At 44.6% G+C, this 23,024-nt stretch overlaps 1 protein-coding gene across 1 annotated transcript in view; it reads right to left on the minus strand.

Annotated features, from left to right (window-relative positions):
* Positions 1-4,601: 4,601 nt before the first annotated feature.
* NDUFA4L2 (NDUFA4 mitochondrial complex associated like 2) overlaps positions 4,602-23,024 on the minus strand; it is a 31,910-nt gene continuing 13,487 nt past the window's right edge. Inside the window, exons 2-4 of the mRNA XM_033142520.1 lie at positions 22,707-22,795; positions 5,110-5,170; positions 4,602-4,890 (exon numbers count right to left, since the gene is read on the minus strand). Coding sequence (XP_032998411.1) covers positions 4,834-4,890; positions 5,110-5,170; positions 22,707-22,795 — 207 coding nt within the window. The 3' untranslated portion in view covers positions 4,602-4,833. The remainder of the gene's footprint in view (positions 4,891-5,109; positions 5,171-22,706; positions 22,796-23,024) is intronic.

A 23,024-nucleotide genomic window follows, 5' to 3' on the forward strand; every position in this document is an offset into this window, starting at 1 on the left:
GCGGAGATTCGAACCCGGTTCACCAGATTACGAGTCTACCGCTCTTAACTACTACACCACACTGGCTCCCACCACACTGGGAGATAAACTTACACCAAAGAAGAAGAAGCCCACTTCTGGGCTACATTGAGTCAGCACAATCTACTCAGCATCATGGTTCTGTCACCTGAGTGGCAGATCTGAAATTGAAACCTGAAGTGCAGACTATGTGACACCCTTGTCTTCCACCACCCAGCCCTCAATCGCTATGGTTGCCTGAGCCATACCTGGCACTGTTAGGGAGGTGCAATCAGACAATTCTCTAGGAAAAAATTGTGTCCCTTTGGCAGGGCAGGGAAGGGGAAGGGGAAGGGGAAGGGGAGAGACAAAGCTAGGCTTGGCCAGGCCAGTGTGTGGGGATGGTTAAGTTTCCCACTCGCTCCCTTCTTTCTCTGCTTGGCCTGAAGCCTGGATGCTTTTCGGAGCGTTTCTGACGCTGCCATCGCTTAAACCAGCAACAAACTCTATTAGCTGCTACTGCAAATTGGATTTGTTCAATGCGATTGGATTTTGCCTCAGGCCTATGTGGCTTTGTTTGGGTGCTGCGAGTGGTGGAGAGTGGGGAGGGGAGCAGAGGAGGGTGGAGGGCGGCGGCAGCCACTAATAATAGTGACTGTTGCATTTGTCTCCACCGTTGAAGCAGAACAGTAATCTGCTCCTAGAGGGCTGGATGAAACAATAGATTTGGGGAGCAGGAGGAGACCACAGGTGACCGCAGAGGCATTAGACAGTGGCGTTTCCTACTCTCTTCCCAAGCATCCTTTTTAGAGCTTTCACACTGTGGAACATGGATTAAAGCAACTGGTGTTTGTTTGTTTTTAAAAAATAAAAAGAACTTGGTAATGCTTATCAGTTCTGCTGACGACCAAAACAGAAATGATGCAGAAGATCTGTGATTGCGTCTCCTGACATTCTCGCTCCTTGCCCCCACTTTAAAACGGCTGGCGTGGTGGTGGAGCCCTTTCCCCTCTGGATTGTTTTCCTGGTAAAAATTGCCCTTTCCCAAAATGTTTTAGGCTCCCTCAAGGTTCCTGCTCTGACTAAGAGCAGAGCCCCATTTCCCCCAACTGCTTTAAAGGAAGAGCAAACTGTGGTCAGATCCACACCATGCATCTGAAGAATTTTAATACCACTCTAACATTTATTGAGTAAGCTGTCCTGCCAGACTGTCCTGCCAGACTTAGCTCACCTTGGGAGGGATTACAATAGGTCATGGGTATGCAAACTAAGAACCTATATTTCCATTCTTTGCTTTGCTGCATATTTTGTGATCTTACATCTCTTCTGGGGTTCTCTCACCAAAGCGTACTTGTCTCAAACCTGTATCCTGGCATCCAGGAATTCTCCTTTTTATATAAAAAAATTTTTTTCCTGCACCAACAGTTTGTTAATGGTGCTGAGAGTTGTTAGGGAACCCCTCACCAGAGATGCAATTCCCTGCACCTTTAAACAACCACAGTTCTGATTATTCTTTGGGGTAAGCCATGATTGTTAATGGTGGCATAACATTACTTTAAATGTATGGTGGGTGTGGACCTGTGAGAGAACTCATCATGGCTTTCCTGTGCCATGTCTGTTTTGGCTCCTTAGCTACAGGTGGCATCTGTTACGTGTCTTCAAAAAGTCCCATTATCATCTGCAGTGCTTCCAGTAGCTGCCTTCACAGTAGCACGTCCTGTTCTCAGATCTGGTCTGTATTTGTTTGTTTTTTTCTTGGAGCCAAACCAGAGAACATAGAAGGGAGGCAGGCAGCACTTTTTGCAGAGAGTTAAACAGCTGCTTGAAAGAAGAGGATTTCTGCTTTTGGTCTGTATGCTCACATTCCACTTTGGTAAACAAGCTGTGCAGGTTCTTATATTTGTTCCAAAAATCCAGAACCCCCGTTTAACTGGAGGCGTCAGTGGCCCAAAGCAAATATGTATGTGTATGTGATGTGTCTGTGTATGTGTTTGTGGTGAACATATACCACAGAAAAATAAAGTAGCTTTCAGATGTCCTGTTTACCAAGCATTTGTCCTGTTTGCAGGGAAAGTATAGATGGCATCGGCTATTTATTGAGCCTTCATTCCAATTTATTTGTGGGGAGGTTGTTGATGGTGTTGCCCCAAGTGTCATTCCAAACTTTCCAGTGCATTTTACTGACACTTCGCTTGTTGCAAAAACTCCAGTCTTTGGGGGAAGTTGATTTGTTGTGCAAAGACTTCCAACTCAGCCTTAATTTCATAACCCGAGTTTTCCGCTATGTGACTGAATCCCATCTTAAAATAGCAACAGTCTGTAAGTGCCCTAAGGGTGCTTCTAGATGGGTGTTTTATTGCTGATCAATGTTGCTCATGCTTGCATGTTTTGTTTTGGGTTCCCCCCCCCCCCATCCGCACAATGTCATTGGCATCAAGATGCTAGCCTGGAATTTCCCCCAGATAATAAGTTTTAAAAAACCTTCTTGCCACCTATTTGCAATATCTCAATAAAACATTTGTAATATTGAGGCCTCATCTGGAAGCACTCCAAACCTCTTTCAAAACGCTTTCAACTCTCTTTAAGAATGCATTTCTTCGCTCCAAGCTCTAGAGGTTGGAATCACCTTAATTTTGCACTTGTATGATGTTTGTGCTGCTTCCTTCACACGAGTGCCTTTACATGTGCCATATAAAATCCGTATTCAAATTCCTGCTCAGTTAAAGGGCTACTTGGATGGTCTTTGGCAAGTCACTCTCAGGCTAACCCAGCTGGTACAAGACTGAAACTGCTCTCTGGGCTTCTTTGAATGAGGGCGGACTACAAATAAATAAACCTTCTTTGGCTTTCTGGATTTTGGCTGGAGAGGCAGCATCTGCCAAAAACAATACTCACATCATATCATTGCACAAATTATTATCGCTCAAATGCTTAATTCTTACACATAAGCAACCTCCAAAGGCATTTACCATTCAGGTATGTAGTTCTGCATTCATGTATGTGTAATCAAGACTGCTGTTCTTATGCATATGGGGCAGTATCCAGTGCACTCATTCCACTAGTGCAAGGTGCAACAGTACATTCCGCTCTCTCTTCTCAATATGCATGCCCTGCACCCTCCCCAGATCTGCTCCAGGGGGTTGGGGAAACCCCAGTTCCATTGGACAAGTGTACATAACAGATTATTTAGCACTGCATTGGCTAAAACCCATAGTGTGTATTTGCGTTGTGTACACTGTGTTCATATACACACAGAGAAACATGAGAGAGAAAGAGAGGAAATGTTAGGGCTTAATTTGGCTGGATACAAAAACTGGGACTTGTTTTTGTATGTTGCAGCATTCCGAATGAGCCGTCTCCCACCAAGCCAGTTCCTCCAAGCCAGGAGTTGCCTGTCTTATGGAGGGCACCTCCCCATAGGCCTCGGTAAACATGATTGACTCTGGGCTCTATTATTTGGTGCTGTCCTTTCTCTGTGGGAATAATACAGTTGACGGTGGGAGACTGTAGGAAAGAGGCGTCCCAGCATTCTCACAGGCCCATATAAGATCAGCGTACACAGTTGGGCCTGATGAGCATTTCCTGTTCCCAACCCAAATCCTGCGGAAAGCCATCTAATTCAGATTTTAATTTTATCCTGACTTGTTTTTAAGAGGTGATTTAATTATTGTTTGATTTTATATCAATGTTTATATTTGATGTTAGCTGCCCTCAGCCCGGTCTCGGCTGGGGAGGGTGGGATACAAATAAAAGTTGTTTATCATTTATTTATTTATTTATTTACCCACATGTGGAGAAATGGGTTGTGGTTACTTGGTAAATGAAATGCACTCTACAGATGCTCCACAGTCTTTTTGACTACTTTGCATATTCCAGGGCTGTATGTCTTGGCACAGAAAACAGATTTCTGGCCCTGGCTAAAATGAAACAAAAGCCTGATTATTCATGTGTAGTACTATATAAGTAGTCTCCATATATGCCTAGTTGCATGGGTGCTAGGTGCATGATAGCATGCTTAGTATATTTATATTTATATAACATTGTGCACCCAAATAACGTGTGAAAAACAAAAACAAAAAATAGAATAAATTAACATAGGCATGCATATATGCTATGCAAATACCTATATAATTATCCTTTGATACATAGGTAGAGCAGTCCAGATCACCACTAACTCCACCAACTGCTGGTGGATCCCATGAAAATGTCCTATAACATTTACAACTTGTGTTGCAGCACTCCTAATGAGCCGTCTCCCACCAAGCCAGTTCCTCCAAACCAGGAGTTGCCTGTCTTATGGAGGGCACCTCCCCATAGGCCTCAGTAAGCATGATTGACTTTGGGGTCTGTTATTTGGTGCTGTCCTTTCTCTGTGGGAACAATACAGTTGAGCGTGGGAGACAGGAAATGCAGCAAATTAGGTTCATCAGGGACGTTCACAAGAAGTGGCTGGAAAGTACTGAACCAAGAAGCCTCTTTGGACCCAAAGGGAACACACTTTGTTCCATTCCTTCTCGTTTTCTCCCTCCACCTCTTTTAATGAAAGAGCTGTTTGTTATCTAAGGCATTTCCTAGAGAAAGAATGGGCTAATATTTTGCTTTGCTTCTGCTGAATGGGCTGTAGATATTTTATTGGCCATCTGCAATCTGGCACCAGCGAATCAATACATAGGCAGGCAGGAAGCGGTAGTAGCATGTGTGCAATTTTAAGGCATGTACACAATTTAAGTGAAAGATGATTAAAGACTCAATGTGAGAGCAGAAGATGTGAGTGTGCAGAGCAGCAAGTGGTTCTTCCCTGGACATGGCAGGAGCTGGAAGATGGCCGTGGCACCCTCAGAAGTCTGGGCGATCTTTCTTCAGGGTTTTGTAGTCCGTGGAGACAGCCATGAACTATGAAAGAAGGTGTTGCTGGTGAATGATGATTAGCTCTCCCTGCCCCCATTGAAATTACTATGGCATGAGGTGTCATCCCTCAGTGCCCACTCCCCAGCCTTGCCAGGGTTCTGACTCTTCCCACTCCACCCTACATTTGACACGGTCCAATTGGACATTTTCTTCATTCTCTTGTTTTTTAGCTGGGGTGATCAAAACGTGTTGCCTCCTACATACCTTGTACTGTTCATTAGGACTCAGTTTATTCCACGGTTCTGGATTATTCTTCCTATCCCAACTGAAAGGGGGAGAAAGAAAGGAAAGCCACATATAATTAAGTTTTACACATCTGGATAGTGCCATTGAGTATAACCCTCCCACCCTGAGACATGTTTGATTTCTTCATCTTTTCTCCGCATAGTATTTTATTACAATGGATTTATCCAGTCACATTCACATCATTTAAAGCACAGGGCTTCCCATTGCAGAATCATGGGATCCATAATTTGTCCATCACTAAGCTACAACTCCCTTAACAAACGATGATTCCCCAGTGGTTCATTGTGCTTCAAATGTGTTTTGTCTCTGACCACTGTTCTTCTGAGGCTTCAAAACTCTTATTGGCCCAAGCACTGGTATTCCTAAGCTATGAATAACACGATAGGACAGAAAACCAGGCAGGGTCCTCTCTTACTGTGATGGGTTTCTTGGCAGTGGTAGCCAATGCAGGATTGCTCTGAGGCATTATGGAAAATTAAAATGGAGCCCAGTAGATTTGGCTGCCTGATGTAGAAGGCCCAGGGCAACTGCAAACACTGATGGGCCCTGCTGTGGGACACAAACCGAGCATCTGCCCCAGGATGCTACATGCTAGTGTTGGTCCAGAAATTACATTACAGCCTGGCTCCAACTACCTAAGCTACACTGTGGCGCTTTTCTGTGAAGGGAATCTCTTGTCTTTTTTTTTAAAAAAAATTTTTTTATTGCAAAGTACATACAAAATACTACAAATAAACACAAGCATACATACATACATACACCCCTATTTCCATAAACACAAATCATTGTCTAAATCAAGTCAAAAAGAAAAAGAACAACGAGAAAAACAAAGGAAAAGAAAGAGGAAAGGGGAAAGGAAAGGAAAAGAAGAGAAGAGAAAAGAAGGATTTGGAAGGAATCCATCCAAATCTATACTTTATTTATCTCCATACAGAATCAATATTAAAATTTCATAGATTGACTTCCACTGCTTACACTGCACTTCCTGTAACTGAGCTAAGAGTTCCACCTGTCATTCTTTCATCTAACACCATTTAATGTATTTTCTGAGTCTCTTCTCTTTTTTGACCTACTGCATTCCTTGTGAATTGGTTGGACGGTTCCAAGTCCCATGTATAAAAGGCATGAGATCAGTTGCGGGGAGTGCAATATCTTCCTTGTGAATTCACCTCACGTGTGGTGATGGTGGCAGAAGCAGCACATGAGGCCAGAAGCATTTGATCTTGTCTGCTGCTTCTGGCATTGTTGGTGCTGCTCATATACTTCTAAGCTTATCAGCATGCTAACGCCTGGCCACTGCTCATGCTGCTCCTCATCCCGTTTCTGCTGTTTCCCAATACAGTGGTACCTCGGGTTACAAACACCTTGGGTTACAAACACTTTGGGTTACAGACTCCGCTAACCCAGAAGTAGTACCTTGGGTTGAGAACTTTACCTCAGGATGAGAACAGAAATCTCACGGCGGTGGCACGGTGGCAGCAGGAGCCCCCATTAGCCAAAGTGGTACCTCAGGTTAAGAACGGACCTCCGGAACGAATTAAGTTCGTAACCAGAGGTACCACTGTATGAGGTGAGCAAGGAGACTGAGGTCAATCTGCAGCTGCCATCCTTGGAGGACTGAGGCATGACAGGTCTCTTTTTGGCACCACGAATGAGCTTGTGAATGCTGCTCTTCCAGCATGGCTACAATGAGGCAATTGGAAGTGTTTGCTCCAATTTTTAACTAATCACAGGATTGTGCCTGAACCTTAACAAACTGTGGTTAGCCTAAAACAGGGGTGAGCAACCTTTTCCAGCTGTGGCCCGGTCCACCGTCCCTCAGACCATGTGGGCCAGACTATATTTTGGAAGGGAAAAAAAATGAACGAATTCCTATGCCCCACAAATAACCCAGAGATGCATTTTCAATAAAAGGACACATTCTATTCATTTAAAAACACACTGATTCCTGGACCGTCCACAAGCCAGATTGAGAAGGTGATTAGGCCACATCCGGCCCACGGGCCTTAGGTTGCCTACCCCTGGCCTAAAAAATAATAATTATGAATTGAAACAAGCCAACTTGAAGCCTATGTTTTCAATAAACCATAGGCCTACGTTAACCATAGTTTAAGGTTCAGACGTAATGCTAAACTCTGGTTAACTGAAAATAGAAACAAGCACTTTCGTTCTCTTCTCTTGTGTTGAATGAAGGGCACTTTGTACATGTTCAGAGGTGCTTCTATATACCCTATGGCATACAACTGAACCTCTGGATTCTGGAGCTAACCATGAGTCCTGATTTTCAAATTAAGCCTTACATGTAAGCTTCTCAGGACTTGTCTTTAAATGTTGTCATGTACATTAAGAAAAAGCGTCACGTAAATTAAGAAGAATAAAGTGTCTATTGTTGTTGTTGCAAAGGTCTAACAAGCATCTCTCATGAAAATGTGGCCCAGATACAGTTTGAAACCAGGTCCCCCAAGGCCCACACTGACTTCTGGACAACCGTTTTCTCTTTCCATGGAGTGACTGAGACCAAGGCTATGGTTCTAGCTCCCTAGATTGGGGGTTGGTTTTCAAACATGTGGTTTGGTTGTGGTTGCTTTTGTCGAGATGTGTACCCCCATATAAATGATGTGTACACACATGAGGGTCCCTCCTGTGAATACACATCTTCCTGCTGCCTTCAGTAGGGGGTGAAGTACCCCCCTTCCCCTCCCCCCTCCCCCCCCCCCCTCGCCACAATCACAGACTCTTCAGGGTGTTTGGGTGTTTAGCTGCTGACTCTGGTTCCTTAGCAAGTAATGCAATGTGCTAACAAGATGATGGTTGTAAGCCACAAACTGCCAAGTCTTGTTACAATCCTCTTCTGTCGACTGCACTAACCATATAATCAATGTGGAGAGAGATTTTTTTTTTTCTTCAAAATTGCCTTTTGAGGCATCAAAGTATTAAAAGTGAACAAGAAACCATTTGAAAATCTTAGTTCAACAACAAGGTGGGGGGTGGGGCGTCTTCTGCAAGGTCGGGCTAAGACATATTGCTGCCTCCCTTCCCCCCGTTACAGCACGTAAAGCTAGCTAAAGAAGAAAATCCCACAAGTGCCTCTTCATGGTCCCAATAAATGAAAATGCAGCCATTATTAATTCTTTTGCCCTGATAGGGGCTCAAATCAATGATTAACAATTTCCTGCTCTGTCATTATGCTAGGGTAGCCATGTGAGTGACCTAAGTTACAGAGAACCATCCTCTCCTTGGAAGGGTTATCAGAAGATGGTCTGCTCTTTGAAGGTGTCCTCTCTTTGAGGACTGCCCAGTCCTGGTCTAGTTTAAATAAAAGGAACTTTTAAGAAGAGAAAAGAGGGGCCCTGAAGTTGCCCATCAACAATTAGGAGCTCCTGGTGAGCCGACTGAGCAGTCACACAAGTCACCTGGTGACATCTCAACCACAGTGGTATATGCATTTCCTGTGGGATGTAAAAAGAACAGGGGCAGTCAAACCCAACTTTTTCTAGAAGGTTGTCTCAGTCCTCAAGCCGGAACTTCCTGTCTTCCTGGACTGAGACAAAACTTCCTTATATGGAACTCTACAGTTGGGAGCGAACTCCACAGTTGGGAGCGGCCAACTGTAGCTCAGGCCGGGCTCCATTTTGTCGCTGGTCAGTTGTCGTGTTGATCTCTCTCTCTGACAGTTTAAAAGCAGCATTACTAAAAAAATGTACCGTTGGCACTAGGCCAAGAGTAGAAAAGGGGGACTTTCTCTCATGAGGAGAAAGTCACCACATGTATATTGTTTAGCAACTTTTAAGCCTGCCTCTAGGATCCTGTATGTGACTAGATGATTACTTGTGAGTAAACATTTTTTCACTTGACCGAAGACTGTGAAGCGTCTTATTGAAAGAGGGATCAAAAGGGGAAGACGCCAGGATAACATTTTTATGACTCTAGCGAGTCTATGCAAACTATCCGCTGTGCATGTGAGGTAAAAAGGGAATGTTAGCTCTGCTGATATTATCGAGCTTGTAAACACAAGTTGGGATAGGATATCTAAAACAATATATCCTCTCCCACATCCCTCAACATTCCCACATTTCCCTTCTCTTTAAATTGCATTCATTATTTCCAAATTTGTGCCTATACATATAAATGACCACATGCAAATCTCATGCACGTTGGTGTCCTCTATTGGTGCCCAGGGGTAATTTGACAGTGGAAAATGCCTACCAAGGTTATGCATAAATAAATGTCGGGGCAGAAGTAGTGGTTTAGCAATAGTGAGCACCATATGTTCTAGAGCTAAAACACAATTCTGCATAAATGTGAAATCTAATTAATTTTCTGGGGTGAGGGTAAAAGGTAAAGGGACCCCTGACCATTAGGTCCAGTCGTGTCCGACTCTGGGGTTGCGGCGCTCATCTCGCTCTATAGGCCAAGGGAGCCGGCGTTTGACTGCAGACACCTTCCGGGTCATGTGGCCAGCATGACAAAGCCGCTTCTGGTGAACCAAAGCAGCGCACGGAAACGCCGTTTACCTTCCCGCCAGAGTGGTCCCTATTTATCTACTTACACTTTGACGTGCTTTCGAACTGCTAGGTGGGCAGGAGCTGGGACCGAGCAACGGGAGCTCACCCCGTCGCAGGGATTCGAACCGCTGACCTTCTGATCGGCAAGCCCTAGGCTCTGTGGTTTAACCCACAGCACCACCTGGGTCCCTTTTGGGGTGAGGGTACAGAACCATTAACATGTATACCGGCAATGAACCTCACTGCCAGAACCGAGGGTGTGAAGTGAGTTCATCATTGCATTGGTGATTGTCTCCACAAAAGGCTTGACAATGCTGCACAGAGTGGAGCACGCAGAGGAGCATGGGGGACACCCTGTAAGTTTGAAAAGAAACTCACAAAGATTCAACAGAACCAAGGAGATAAGGAACTATACAACCTTTAGAAGACATCTGAAAGCAGCCCTGTATAGGGAAGTTTTTTTTTTAATGTTTAATGTTTGGTTATGTTTCTATGCATGTTGGAAACTGCTCAGAGTGTCTGGGAAAACCCAGTCACACATGGGTGGGGTATAAATTAATTAATTAATTAATTAATTAATTAATAATAGGATGTCCCTGTTTTCATTGGAGAAATGTTGGAGGGTAGGGTTAAATTGACCAAGGGTCAGAATCAGTAAAAGCCAGTTTAACATGTTCATATGGGCTGACTCATAAGGCAGGAATGGGGAACCTAGAGGTTGCTAGACTCTAACCCTCATCAGCCCTAGCCAGCCTGGCCAATGACTAGGGATGAGGGGAGCTGTAGTGCAATACTCCCTGGGGGGCCACAGATTTCCCCGTCCCTGGTCATAAGGTGCCACTCATATCCACTGAGCTTTCTGACATGGTTCGGAAAGTAGAATAATTTAGAGCCAGCACTGAAAGATCCTGCAGATTGTCAGGCAGTAAAAAGAAGAAGAAAGGGGGGGGCAGAATAGGTGGATGCGAAGCATCATATGATGGAGTGATGGGGAGATTTTGTGGGGTTTTTTTTTTAAAAAAAAACATTAGACTGAATGAGTCAATAGAGAATACACTGTTGAGAAGAATCACACAATGACTAAAATGGAGAGAGCTAAATGAAGCCCAAGAGAAGATTTCTAGTGTAGTTGTGAGAATTTATCCCACCACAATGAAAAAGTTAATGAAAAAACAAGATGCAGAGTATTTCTGAGTTATTCTTTGCCCAGTGCACAAGGATGTAACTTCGCCTCTGTTGGTAGCACCAGATCACACTTCCACGCACCCTTGGAATAGTTTCATGAACTTTGTGGGTGGCTGGGGAGTAGTCTGGGATACCTGAAAGACACCTGCCAAACCTGGGGGCAGATGCAGCCCTAGACTGTAAGAACTATCAAGGTAGATCAAGTCAACTATTCCCCAATCCCAGTATGTCACCCCTGGAACCGACCAACAACAGTGTCTTCAGAGAAAAATATACAAGACTTAGTCATTCATTTCTGTGGTTTTACTCTGAGAATGGCTTACCATAATTGCACTCAACCCTATCCACATTCAGCTGCATGTGCATAGGGTCTATAAAGCGGCAGGGGTCTAACTTGCCTGCATGCCCAGAGAATACCTTCAGTCTATGGAGGTTAAGGGTGGAGCCAACAGATACAAAGAGGCTGAAAGGCAAGGTGGGCCACTCAGAGTGATCCTGGCCCCTCCTCATACTCTTTGCATGGATTCAAGTGTGAGAACCCTTACCTCATGGAGTAACTTGCAACTGCTTGAATGAATGTTCATATGCTATAGTCTGCTAGCAGGGTGTACTGGAATGGAATGTTAGGATGTGAAGAGGGAAATTATATTTCAAAAGCTAGACTGGTGTGCTAGCGTGGAGTGTGCCAACTTTGATTTAAGTTAAAGATGGCACCCTGGGCTGGTCTCAAGGCTGACCAAGGTGGGCAGGCACTGTGCATCAACGGGGAGCTAAGACAGATTCTGGAAAACTGAGGGAGCTGCGTACAACTTGGCTAAATGAGGATTTCCTGGCTTTTTGGAGGCCAGGATGTGGTTTTACTAGTGGTCATTGTGGTCAGGCCAGTAAAATGCTGGCAGACTGGCAAGCCTCATTTCTAGATCTTGGTTTCTCATTCATGCAGGGGGACCGGAAAGTAAATATGGTAAATTAAAATATATTAAGGTGCTCAGATATTATGGTAACAGAGGCTGTTGTAAGCTGGGTAAGGTATAGACTCGAAGAATGGCATTTTAATGCATATTTACCTGTCAGGCAATGGCCACAGATCGTGGTGAAGTGCCCGGGGGAAATAACCTGCATCTTTCCATTTAAATGAATATCCAGGACAACGGCTGACATGATATTGAGGCCTGACAGGAGATGGAAAGCTGACTGTCAGCTGCAGGCCTGTCCTCTTATAATGGGGCAGCGTTAACTCTTTTCAGGTCAACACTGAGCCTAACTCACCATTTAAAATATAATACAATCTTAAAGCAGAGGGAAGATTGGGGGTGGGGTGGGGTTCACTTCATTCGAAGCTATAGATGGCAAAGTAATCCCAACCTGATAGGATGGGAAGACATTTTAAAGAAAATAAACTTGGCTTCAGAATTTAGACTCTGGGAACATGGAGCTGCTGTTGTTATTGTTGCTATAGTGATGATGATTAATCACCCCCCCTTCCTCCAAGAAGGTCAGAGGAAAATGCAAAAAGATAAGACAGTGTCTGTCTGCGGCTCACAGTGCAAAATATGCAAAACAAAAGGAAAAAGGAATGGGCAGGGAGGAAGAAAAGGAAGCTTTTTCTCATATTACCCTTGCAACTGCCCAATGAGGTGAGGCTGAACAGAGAAATAGTGGCTTGTCCAGCACTCTGCCCAATACCCAGCACAGGCCACCTGCATTAATTTATTTTCATTTCTTCTCACTTTGAGTGAGTAGCAGCAGTCACCTCTAGGTGATCAGGAATGTTGCAGGAATAGAGTTGTACACCCCTACACTGTGTTGACTGCACCCAGGGGGCTCTGTCACTCTCTTTTCTGTCCTTAAAACACAGCTGGCTTTTTAAGGTTACAGAGGAGATGGGAACCATACGCAGATCACAGAACCACAGACTCACAGAATTGTAGAGTTGGAAGTGATCCAAAGGGCAGAGGCGGAGGAAGGGGGTGCGACGGGGGCGGGTCGACCCGGGTGTCACCACTGAGGGGTGTGACAAAATGCTGGCTGGCACTCACCGCGGGGCCTGCAGTGCGCCCATGCCATACATCTCTCCAAATGGTCCCCGCTGCCTGCCCCTCAGCTGTAGGGTGGCTGAGTAGGAGGAGGCAGGCAGACTTCTTGGAGGCCCCATAGAGCGTCCTGCCCTGGCTGGCCCCGCCCCATGGTGCCTGATCGGCTTGCTCCACCACTGCCTAAGGGTCATCTAGTCCAACCCCTTGCAATTGCAGGAATCTCTACCAAAACACTCCTGACAGGTGGCCATCCAAATTCTGCTCAAAAACTTCCAATGAGGGATAGTCCACCGCCTCACAATGGAGTCTATTCCACTGTCGAACAGCTCTTACTGTCAGAAAGTTCTTCCTGATGTTTAGTCAGAATCTCATTTCTTGTATCTTGAATCCATTGGTTTGGGTCCTGCCCTCCACAGAAGAAGAAAACAAGCTTGCTCTATCCTCCATGTGACAGCCCTTTAGATATTTAAAAATGGCTATCATATCTCTTCTCAGTCTCCTCTCTTCCAGGTTAAACATACCCAACTCCATCAACCGTTCCTCATAAGACATGGTTTTCAGACCCTTTATTATACTGGGGCGGATCTACACTCATGGTTTATAACGTTAAGAAAGAGTTAAGGGATGGTTTTCAAAACGTAAGGGTCACATTACGTTTTGCTAAGAATGCTAAGAATGTGTTATTAAAACGTGACACCAGAGGGCATTGCAAAGCAACCAGGAACCAGGCAATAAGAGGAACTGCTGTTATGGAGGAAGAACGTTAAGGTAATGAACTTTTTTTTTAAAAGCAGTATGCCCTGGGACGTTTTAGAACGATATAGCTAGTATTGTTCTAATAATGTTAAATAGGTCAGTGTAGATCCAACTCTGGTCAGTCTCCTCTGCACACGTTTCAGCTTGTCAATATCCTTCTTAAATTGTGGCGCCTAGATATGGACACAGTATTTCAGGTTTGGTCTGACCAAGGCAGAATTTCTGCTAGAAGATTTAGAGCTACGTATAGTGAAAACACGTGGGTACTGGATTTGGGACTGTAGTGGTAAGCTCCTCCCTGACTCACATACAGGCTCCATGTAAGATGGCCAGTTATTTAACAGAACACGTGCAGGCCGGGGGGGGGGGGCTGTTACCACAACCCCACTCCCTCCATGTGCTTTCACTGTACTCAATTTGAATGTCTTGTATAGTGCTACAAAGGACTCAGCATGTTGTCTGTGTAAAGCAGGGCAGTACTCCTCTGATTTTCCCTCCTGGTCTTAGAGCCACTCATTATTGCACTAGAAGGGGAAATAGCTTGCATGTACTCAGCATTTAAGCTTAAGGGCCACAAAGTCTAAGGCTAGAAAGAGACAAGGAGAGCCCAATCTACAGCTGCTATAGTACGGCCTTGTTTGACACTGTCTATGAAGGCGGTCTATTTCAGTCCCTGCTGTTGGTTCTAGACAGCATGAGGGTGGGACAATCAGGAGCATTATGGGTGGACATCATTGAGGTGGGTGATGGCCACAACTTGAGCAATTATTTGCAGGCAAGTTGTGAGATCCTTGCTCACTAATATCTTGGGATATTGTAGAGTATCCCAACTTGCCTGGGTATAGCTGGAGTAGGTGATTACAAATAATGTCATATTACCCAGTGGGTAATTCAAATTCTGAATGTGAAAATTTACCTCAGAATTTTAGGACACGAGACTCTGGCATTTCCTGACTGCTTTGATTTTGGCAGGTATCAAATATGAAATTTCATCAAGCTGTTAACTGTCAAACACTAATACTACCACATGACATCTGTCAAATAGAGGCAAATATCCATATGTCAGCTACAATCAAATACGGACAAATATTATTCATCACATTTTTATCCCAACCTTCCTCCAAGGAACTCGTGGTGGTGTACATTATTCTCCCCACTGCCTCATCCTTGTGATAACATTATGAGGTAATTCTGAGAGAATACATGGCCCATGGCCATGCAGAGAGCATCATGGCTGAGCGGGCTTTTGAACCCTCATCTCCCTGATTCTAATTTGACATTCTAACCATTACATGATGTTGGCACCAAATAAAGAAATACTATTAAAATGCTATTGCATGCCAACTGTCAAATATAAAATACCATCAAAAATTGTCCAGTACTGAGCACTCTGATCAAATATAACCAGGTGTTGTATGCAGATATAAAATATTCAGAGGAAGTCCAGTAAATATTTGAATATTCAGAATATTGTGACTATTTTGCATACCAATTCTCTGACGAGATATTTTCAAGCAAATTGGTTTCAGCTCCTACTACTTGTCTTCTAACTTCCAGTCAAAATCTCTCTCCCCCCCCCCCTACAGCAGTCCTTACTCTGAAGCAGTCGGACAGCTACCTCACACGGGGTGTAAAGGAGAACAAGGTGTAAAGGAGAACAAGGACAAGATCTCCATGTGTGAAGCTGAAGAGATGGAATTAAGCCTTCAAAATTAACACTAAAAAAACTTGAGAGACTCCTGTGAACTCCTGTAGCTATGACAACTGGCTGCTGGGGAGACTGCCAGGCATGGAGCCATATTAGAACTCCAGCTGCTTGTAGCTGTGGATCCAAAAAGAGGAAATGAACCTGGCATGTGGGTCCCCTGGAGAAGCCACATTTGCCCTCCGCCACACAGGCACACGCATGCCTCCCTCCAGGTTATTCGGTAATCTATACGGCTTGTCTCACATGTATAGATATTTAGGTATCTGCCTGTCAGTGAACAACAAACGAATATCCTGCCATCCCATCTCATTCTACCAGATTCTTTAAAATGTTTCTCTTTCATTCTGTGCACCCAAACACAAATCCTTTTATGCTAGGGATTTCCAGCCTTTTAAAATAACTAAGCCAACCCATCCTAAAGTTGTGCCTTATACTCTGAGCTGCGGATAAATGAATCTGTCAATTTAGGTTTCTCTCAGTTTCCCATTTTTCCCAAGCTTCAATTCAGTCAGCCTATTTCCACAGCAGATTTTTTTCTCTTTAAGCCCCACAAAAATTATCAAGCGTTTTTGTACAACTTTTGCCTAATGTGCAATTTTTTAATGAATTTTTGCCCAATACGTACATTTTCCTAAACATTGCTTCATAATTTGCTGTATAGTTTACTTGTTTTCACACTTGCCCCTGATGCACAAATATTTGTATGCTTTTTTGGCACTAAAGGTCTCAAATTTTGTAGAAGCACAAATTGCAAAGTATAGTTTGTTCAGTTCATATATTGGTTCAGGAAGTGTGAATTAGGTAGGTGCAAACTGAAATGTGAATCAAATGAATTTCTCCACATACACCGCGCTGTCCCACCTCTGAGCTCCTCTGTGGAGTCTCCTCATTTATGGTATGAGTTCACAGGCCACCTTAGGTCATTCTTTGCCTCTGGTTTGTTTTGTCCATCTAGCTAAGACCCATGTGTGCCTCCTTCTTGTTATTTCTTCCATTGCTGGTTGTCTTATCCATGTATTTTCAAATTAAGTTATGCTGTTGTGCTTCAGAAGAGGCAGGCAATTAGAATTTCATCACTAGAGTGACCTGATGCCAAGCAGAGCAGGGCTCTCTCTTGTATTTATAATAGATATACAGCAGGTCCAGCAGAAATTTCAACAGGTCCAGCTTTGCTCACCTATGCAGCACTATGAGATGAAAAGCTGACCCATCCCAAATTCCATCTTCTTAACAACTATTAAAAGTATAAGTAGCAGCTCTGTTCTCTTTTGCATCTGGCTACCCTAAATATCACCAAAACTGATCAGAGAGTTTGCATTACTCCAGCTTTCCTGTTCATTCCATTGGAATGGGAGAGAAATTCTATTCGGTTTCCATTTAAAAGTGAACTTTCTGAAACAATATGCAGACCAAAACACAGCCATCTTTTGAAATTCACACTGTTCCATATTTTGCTGTGTGGTTCTCCAAGCAAGTAATGTGCACAAAAATGCATATATTCATGAAAATAACACAGAAAAATGCATTATATTATGGGAAATTGGTTTGCAAAAATGTGTATATTAGGCAAGACTGCGTATGAAAATGAATATTTTAAGAGACGTTCACACTAAAAATGCTGATGAATTTTCATGATGATGTTTTTAAAAAATCAAAAGTTGATGTGGATAATTTGAGATCTGAATGTAAGGTTGGAAAAACCTTTTCATAAAGCGTGCTGAGGTTTCATTGCAATCAAGCAGTATATAAACACTGTGAAATAAATAATATAATAAAATAAATAAAAATGAGACACAGAGAGAAACTGAAGTAGACAGATTCTGCCACCCCTTCATTCCAGTCTGGCAGTGTAGGCTGGTCCATTAAGGAAAATGGGACCCTGGAGGCACCAACCTTAGCCTGCCCCCATTTGCCTGCCTCCTTGCTTATATCCAGTCCAGGGGATGGCATTGGTTCTGTCATTAGTTCTGCCTCCACCTTCTGTTGACCTCTCTACCTTCCACCCTACCAGTCCCAATGGGCACCAGGCAGCAGTGGGCCATGTTTTTCTGATTAGTGGTGTATATGTCTTAATCCCAATGGTCATTGCTTTGTTTATCCACATATTCCCTCTGCACTGCATTAATCCAGCGCTGCTTGCTCAGTGCCCATGAGGAAAAGGATCCCCAGAAATGGGGAGAGTTGCTGATGGGATCTCTGTGGCTGTTTGTGTTGATATCGAGAATGATTACTGATAAAACTCTTGCAAGGTGCAGAAGTGTTTACCGCCTTTAGTGAATCTGTGAGTTGTCATTATTAGTCCATCTCTACGAAAGGGAGATTGGGGCTGAGAAACAGCAACTTGCCAAAGGCTAACCTTGCAACGTAGTGACAGAGCTGGGAATTATACCCGAGGCTCCAGGACCAGGCGCAGATATGTTCTGCTGGGGCATGTGTGAGCAGGTACATTGGAAAAGAAAACCTGTAGGGATGAGTAGCCCCATGTGCTACTGGGGCTATTTTGCGACAGAGGCTGAAGGTGACTGTACTGATGCCCCAGGTATGATTTGCCCCTCACACCTCATTGAGGAATGAATGTGTGATCCCTGCCACTTGCTTGTTCATCCACCATGCCTGTGGACCTGGCAAGAAGACACTATGTCAGACCCTGCGGTGAGAGCATCAGCAACTTGGGTCGCCCCCAGGCTCTGCAGCTTCCTGCTTTTCCCCAAAGGTGAGATTCCGTTTCTTCCTCCTAGGCCAAGGTCATGGGGACTAGGTCAGAGGCCAGGTAACCATGGATTTACAGGGATATTCAATCTTTCTCAATTATTTGTGTACCAGTGACAAGACCTATGCAGGTCTTAGTCACAGATCTCCCTCTGTCTCTTTCAAATCTATAACAGGGCTGGTCCAACCATTAGGCAGAATAGGACAAGTGCAACAGGTGGCTGTTCCTCCCAAGGCTCAAAGCCATTCTTGTTTGTTGCTTCCTAGACTCTCCTGGGTCTCCTAATGTGGCTCTCTATCACAGATGTGGTGCAGAATGCTAGGCCACTGCCAGTGCTGAAGTAAGAGTCAACTGCCAGCTCAGTCCATGTGCAGAGGGCACCATTTTGACTTTTGCCTCAGGTAGCAGCATGCCTTGGGCAAGCCCTGAATCTATCTCTCCCTACCCATATTTCTTCCATTGTGTCCTTCCCCAGCCCTGACCCAGAAAACACTGCTGTCAATATAGAATAATAAGAGCAGCCTACCACCACAAACAAACAAACATCCTTCTCCAGAATGGCCTGGTACCTTTGGCAGCAATGCAGCTTGATCTGCAGATATCAGCATATGAAACATTCCATGGCCAGGAGATAAAGATGGTCACATACTAATGTCTGTAGATCAAGCTTGCAGCAGTGGTGAGCTGTATTTAACACTATGTCCTCCTACCAGTCTCTGCCTTGAGATGCGGGTGGCACTGTGGTCTAAAGACGCCTGCTTCATGGGAGAAAAGCAATGACAAACCTAGACAGCATCTTAAAAAGCAGAGACATCACCTTGCCAACAAAGGTTCGTATAGTTAAAGCTATGGTTTTCCCAGTAGTAATGTACGGAGGTGAGAGCTGGACCATAAAGAAGGCTGGTCGCTGAAGAATTGATGCTTTTGAATTATGGTGCTGGAGGAGACTCTTGAGAGTCCCATGGACTGCAAGAAGATCAAACCTATCCATTCTTAAAGAAATCAGCCCTGAGTGCTCACTAGAAGGACAGATCCTGAAGTTGAGGCTCCAGTACTTTGGCCACCTCATGAGAAGAGAAGACTCCCTAGAAAAGACCCTGATCTTGGGAAAGATGGAGGGCACAAGGAGAAGGGGACGACAGAGGATGAGATGGTTGGACAGTGTTCTCGAAGCTACTAACATGAGTTTGGCCAAACTGCGAGAGGCAGTGAAGGATAGGCATGCCTGGCGTGCTCTGGTCCATGGGGTCACGAAGAGTCGGACACGACTGAACGACTGAACAACAACATGGTATTGGCTCTAATTCCAGAGTGCCCAACTCTCCTAGATGGTGGTTTGACTGTAAGGAGAAAGGGATTGGTGGATCAGTGCCTGAGATATTTCAAATCTTGGAGATGGGACTATGAGATTTCAAGAGACACAAGCTAAGCTGGTGGGGTGTCTTTATCATTTCATCTCCTAAGGGTGCTTGTTGTTGAAACATTAAGTATTTCAGAGCTGTTTTTCATTTTAGCTTTGAGGTATTTGTGAACAAGCAGCTCATGATATGGGTCGGGACAAGGAGAGGTTAAGCCCAAAAAACAGTCCTGGAGATCAAGGCCAGGAAAGTTCCCATGAGAAACTCTTTCCCACACACTCATGAGCTCCTTCCTGCTCCTCTAACACTTTGGCCCTAAACAGGAAGCAGAGACCAAACTTTCCATGTGGGAATCAGGCACTGATGATAAAAGAAGGCGCTTGCATTGACAGTGGCAGAGAAACCAAATCTGGATGCTTTTACCTCATCCCAAATCCATGCTTGGGCTTGTTTCCAATGCTAGTCCTACTCAGATAAGAAGAAGAAGAAGAAGAAGAAGAGTTTGGATTTGATATCCCGCTTTATCACTACCCGAAGGAGTCTCAAAGCGGCTAACATTCTCCTTTCCCTTCCTCCCCCACAACAAACACTCTGTGAGGTGAGTGGGGCTGAGAGACTTCAAAGAAGTGTGACTAGCCCAAGGTCACCCAGCAGCTGCATGTGGAGGAGCGGAGACACGAACCCGGTTCCCCAGATTACGAGTCCACCGCTCTTAACCACTACACCACACTGGCATCTTCTTTAAATTAATGGACCTAAGACATTTATGGTTCATTAATTTCAATGGTAGCACTAGTGTTGGAGGCAACCCTTGGGTTTTATTCCTTCCTTCATTGCGTTGGCCAACACCAGCAGTTGGTAGTGCCAGGCTTTTGCTGAGAGGACTCAGAAACTGTTAAGGGGATCAAACTCAGTTTCCACTACACAGAGAGGGCAGGGGGCATGAGAGAGGGGGGGGCTACAATTCCCTGACCACCCTAGCACAGGGGATTTGGGTTCAGATCTACGCAGATAATGAATAGAAACTGATGACTGGTGGAAATAACCGCCTTTGCCTTGGAAGTCCCTCCCCCTATTCCCTGGCTTTTGAAGCTGACTATGGTTACACAGTGGAAAGGGAAAGCACACTGTACATTCTCTAGGACATGGTATTCTCTTGTCTAGGGGCGCAATGGGACTAGGAGGGCCCGTGGAGGGCCCTACAAAAATCCAGAGCTGGCTTTGCCAATGCCTGTTAAGAGGCTGGTGAACATCCCCGGACGTCTGTTCAAGTGTTGTGTGCACAGCTCAATCCCAGGCACAGGGGCTCTAGAGCTGATAATTGCTTTGCTAAGTGCCCTGGGCAGATGGTGTCAAATTGAATCAATGATAGTTTTAGCAGAAGCAAACAGATATTATAAAAGCATTAGGCATCTTCAAAGGGTGACTCACGGTGCACTTGCCAGAGGCGCAGCGGCCTGGTGTTTGGCAGGCAGGCATAGGCAACTGAGAGAGAGGGATGAATAGCCATTTGCCCCTTTGCTGTTCCTTCCTCCATTTTTCCCCAGGGCAGTTTTGCACAGGTGCAAACTGCAAATCCACCCATTAGTTCCACCTTGACTATTTGCCAGCATACTATTGGGGAACGATAGGGTCCCAACAGCAGAATGGAACAACCAGCGTGCAAGGGTGTCAGTGCAGGTCAGTCACACGCACTGTATAGACTCTGCCCCACTGCAATGTATAAAGCAGTGCTGGAATGATGGGGTTGGGAGATGTAGGTCTATAGTTCACACATGTACATTGCTTGATTACTATAGACCTGTTTGCTGTACACTTGATGGCTGCTTCATCTGTGGCAAGATAGTTTCCTTAAAGATGTGCATAAATAAATAAGAAAAGTACTCTGGACATGAGCAAAGCCTCTTTCACTTACCACTGAGCAGCTGAGCAGGGCTTGCTTCCCAAGGCAGACAGTGTACATGCAGTATACCTGAAGGAGCATCTCCACCCCTATTGTTCAGCCCGGACACTGAGGTCCAGCTCCGAGGGCCTTCTGGCAGTTCCCTCACTGTGAGAAGTGAGGTTACAGGGAACCAGGCAGAGGGCTTTCTAGTGGCGCCCGCCCTGTGGAACGCCCTTCCACCAGATGTCAAGGAAATAAACAACTACCCGACTTTTAGAAGACATCTGAAGGCAGCCCTGTTTAGGGAAGTTTTTAATGTTTGAAGTTTTATTCTGTTTTTAATGTTCTGTTGAAAGCCTCCCAGAGTGGCTGCGAAAACCCAGTCAGATAGGTGGGGTAGAAATAATAATAATAATAATAATAATAATAATAATAATAATAATAATAATACAGAGGCACCTTTTGCTTTCAAAATTAAGCACTGGCTAGACCTTCTTGACACAATTTTGAGAACATGGATCTTATTTCTTTTAAAACTATTGAAACATATGGTGATACCCTCAGCTAAACATTATGCTAGAGTTACTTGGTCACTTCCATCTATGTCTACTGACATGACCCTTTTACGATTGCCAAAGAGTTTTCCAGGTGATCATAAGAGGTGCTTTGGCGATAGTTAAAGGCTGGTGCCAATGCACCTCTGGGAGGCTACGTCTGCAGCCACAGGAAGTGGTGGCAGCAGTGTAGGAAGTGGCGAGGGAGGGAGGGGGTTGGTGGGTGGGCAGGCAAGTGGTGGCGGGGGAAGGGGGTGGGGGGCATGGATGTGTAGCAGCACCTATTTTTCTTGGGGGAAAAGACCACTGACTGCACCTGTAGAGAGTGCACTATCCTTCCATTTCTTCTGAAAAATAAGTCCCCCTGGTCTGGGGGGGGAAAAGTGGGAAGAAGCACAGGGAGAATTCAGAACAAAATCGAAAATTCTTTCTAGTAGCACCTTAGAGACCAACTGAGTTTGTTCCTGGTATGAGCTTTCGTGTGCGGGGAGAATTCGTAACAGGGAGAATTCAGGATGACTATGATTGAATGATGGTATTGTGTGGATGCCCTACCAGAAATGAGTGAACAAAGCATTACAAATCTGCACGGGTCTATTAATAGCACCAGGCCTATTGCTATTTGTATGACTATCTGTATTTTAGGCTATTTATGTTTTGCAACTATCAGTGAATGATCTGGAAATGTTATTATATTTTATTATGTAAACTTTTCGAAGGTGAGTCGTTTTGAGCATGGTTTAGCACAGGAAAGTGGCATACAAATAAACTGATGATGATGATGATGCCTGCGACTATGCTGCAACTAACTCATTCTCGTTGCAACCAAGTCGTGGTCTCCCTCCAGAAACTACATACCTCACGTCGGGGCTGTAGATGGCCAGCCTCAAAAGGTAGAGGGCAGCGCTTCCCAGACCGAGTCCAATGAAGCCAATGAGGGGGATGAGCTGGAGAGAGAAAGAGAGAGAGATGAAAAATACGTAAATAAAATGAATATTTATCAGGGGGACTGGGGAGTTAAAGGGAGCCCTGACACATCAGGAGATTTACAGGGAAAATATGGCACAGCAATCGTATAGCCAAGCTCTGGTACACAGTGTAGCTGTCAGTTTGAGTGACTGAATTAAAAGAGGGGGAGAAAAATAGACATATCTAGGGGAGGAATTGGATCTGGGG

The sequence above is a fragment of the Lacerta agilis genome, chromosome 2 (genome assembly GCF_009819535.1).
Source record: "Lacerta agilis isolate rLacAgi1 chromosome 2, rLacAgi1.pri, whole genome shotgun sequence".
NCBI lineage: Eukaryota > Metazoa > Chordata > Lepidosauria > Squamata > Lacertidae > Lacerta > Lacerta agilis.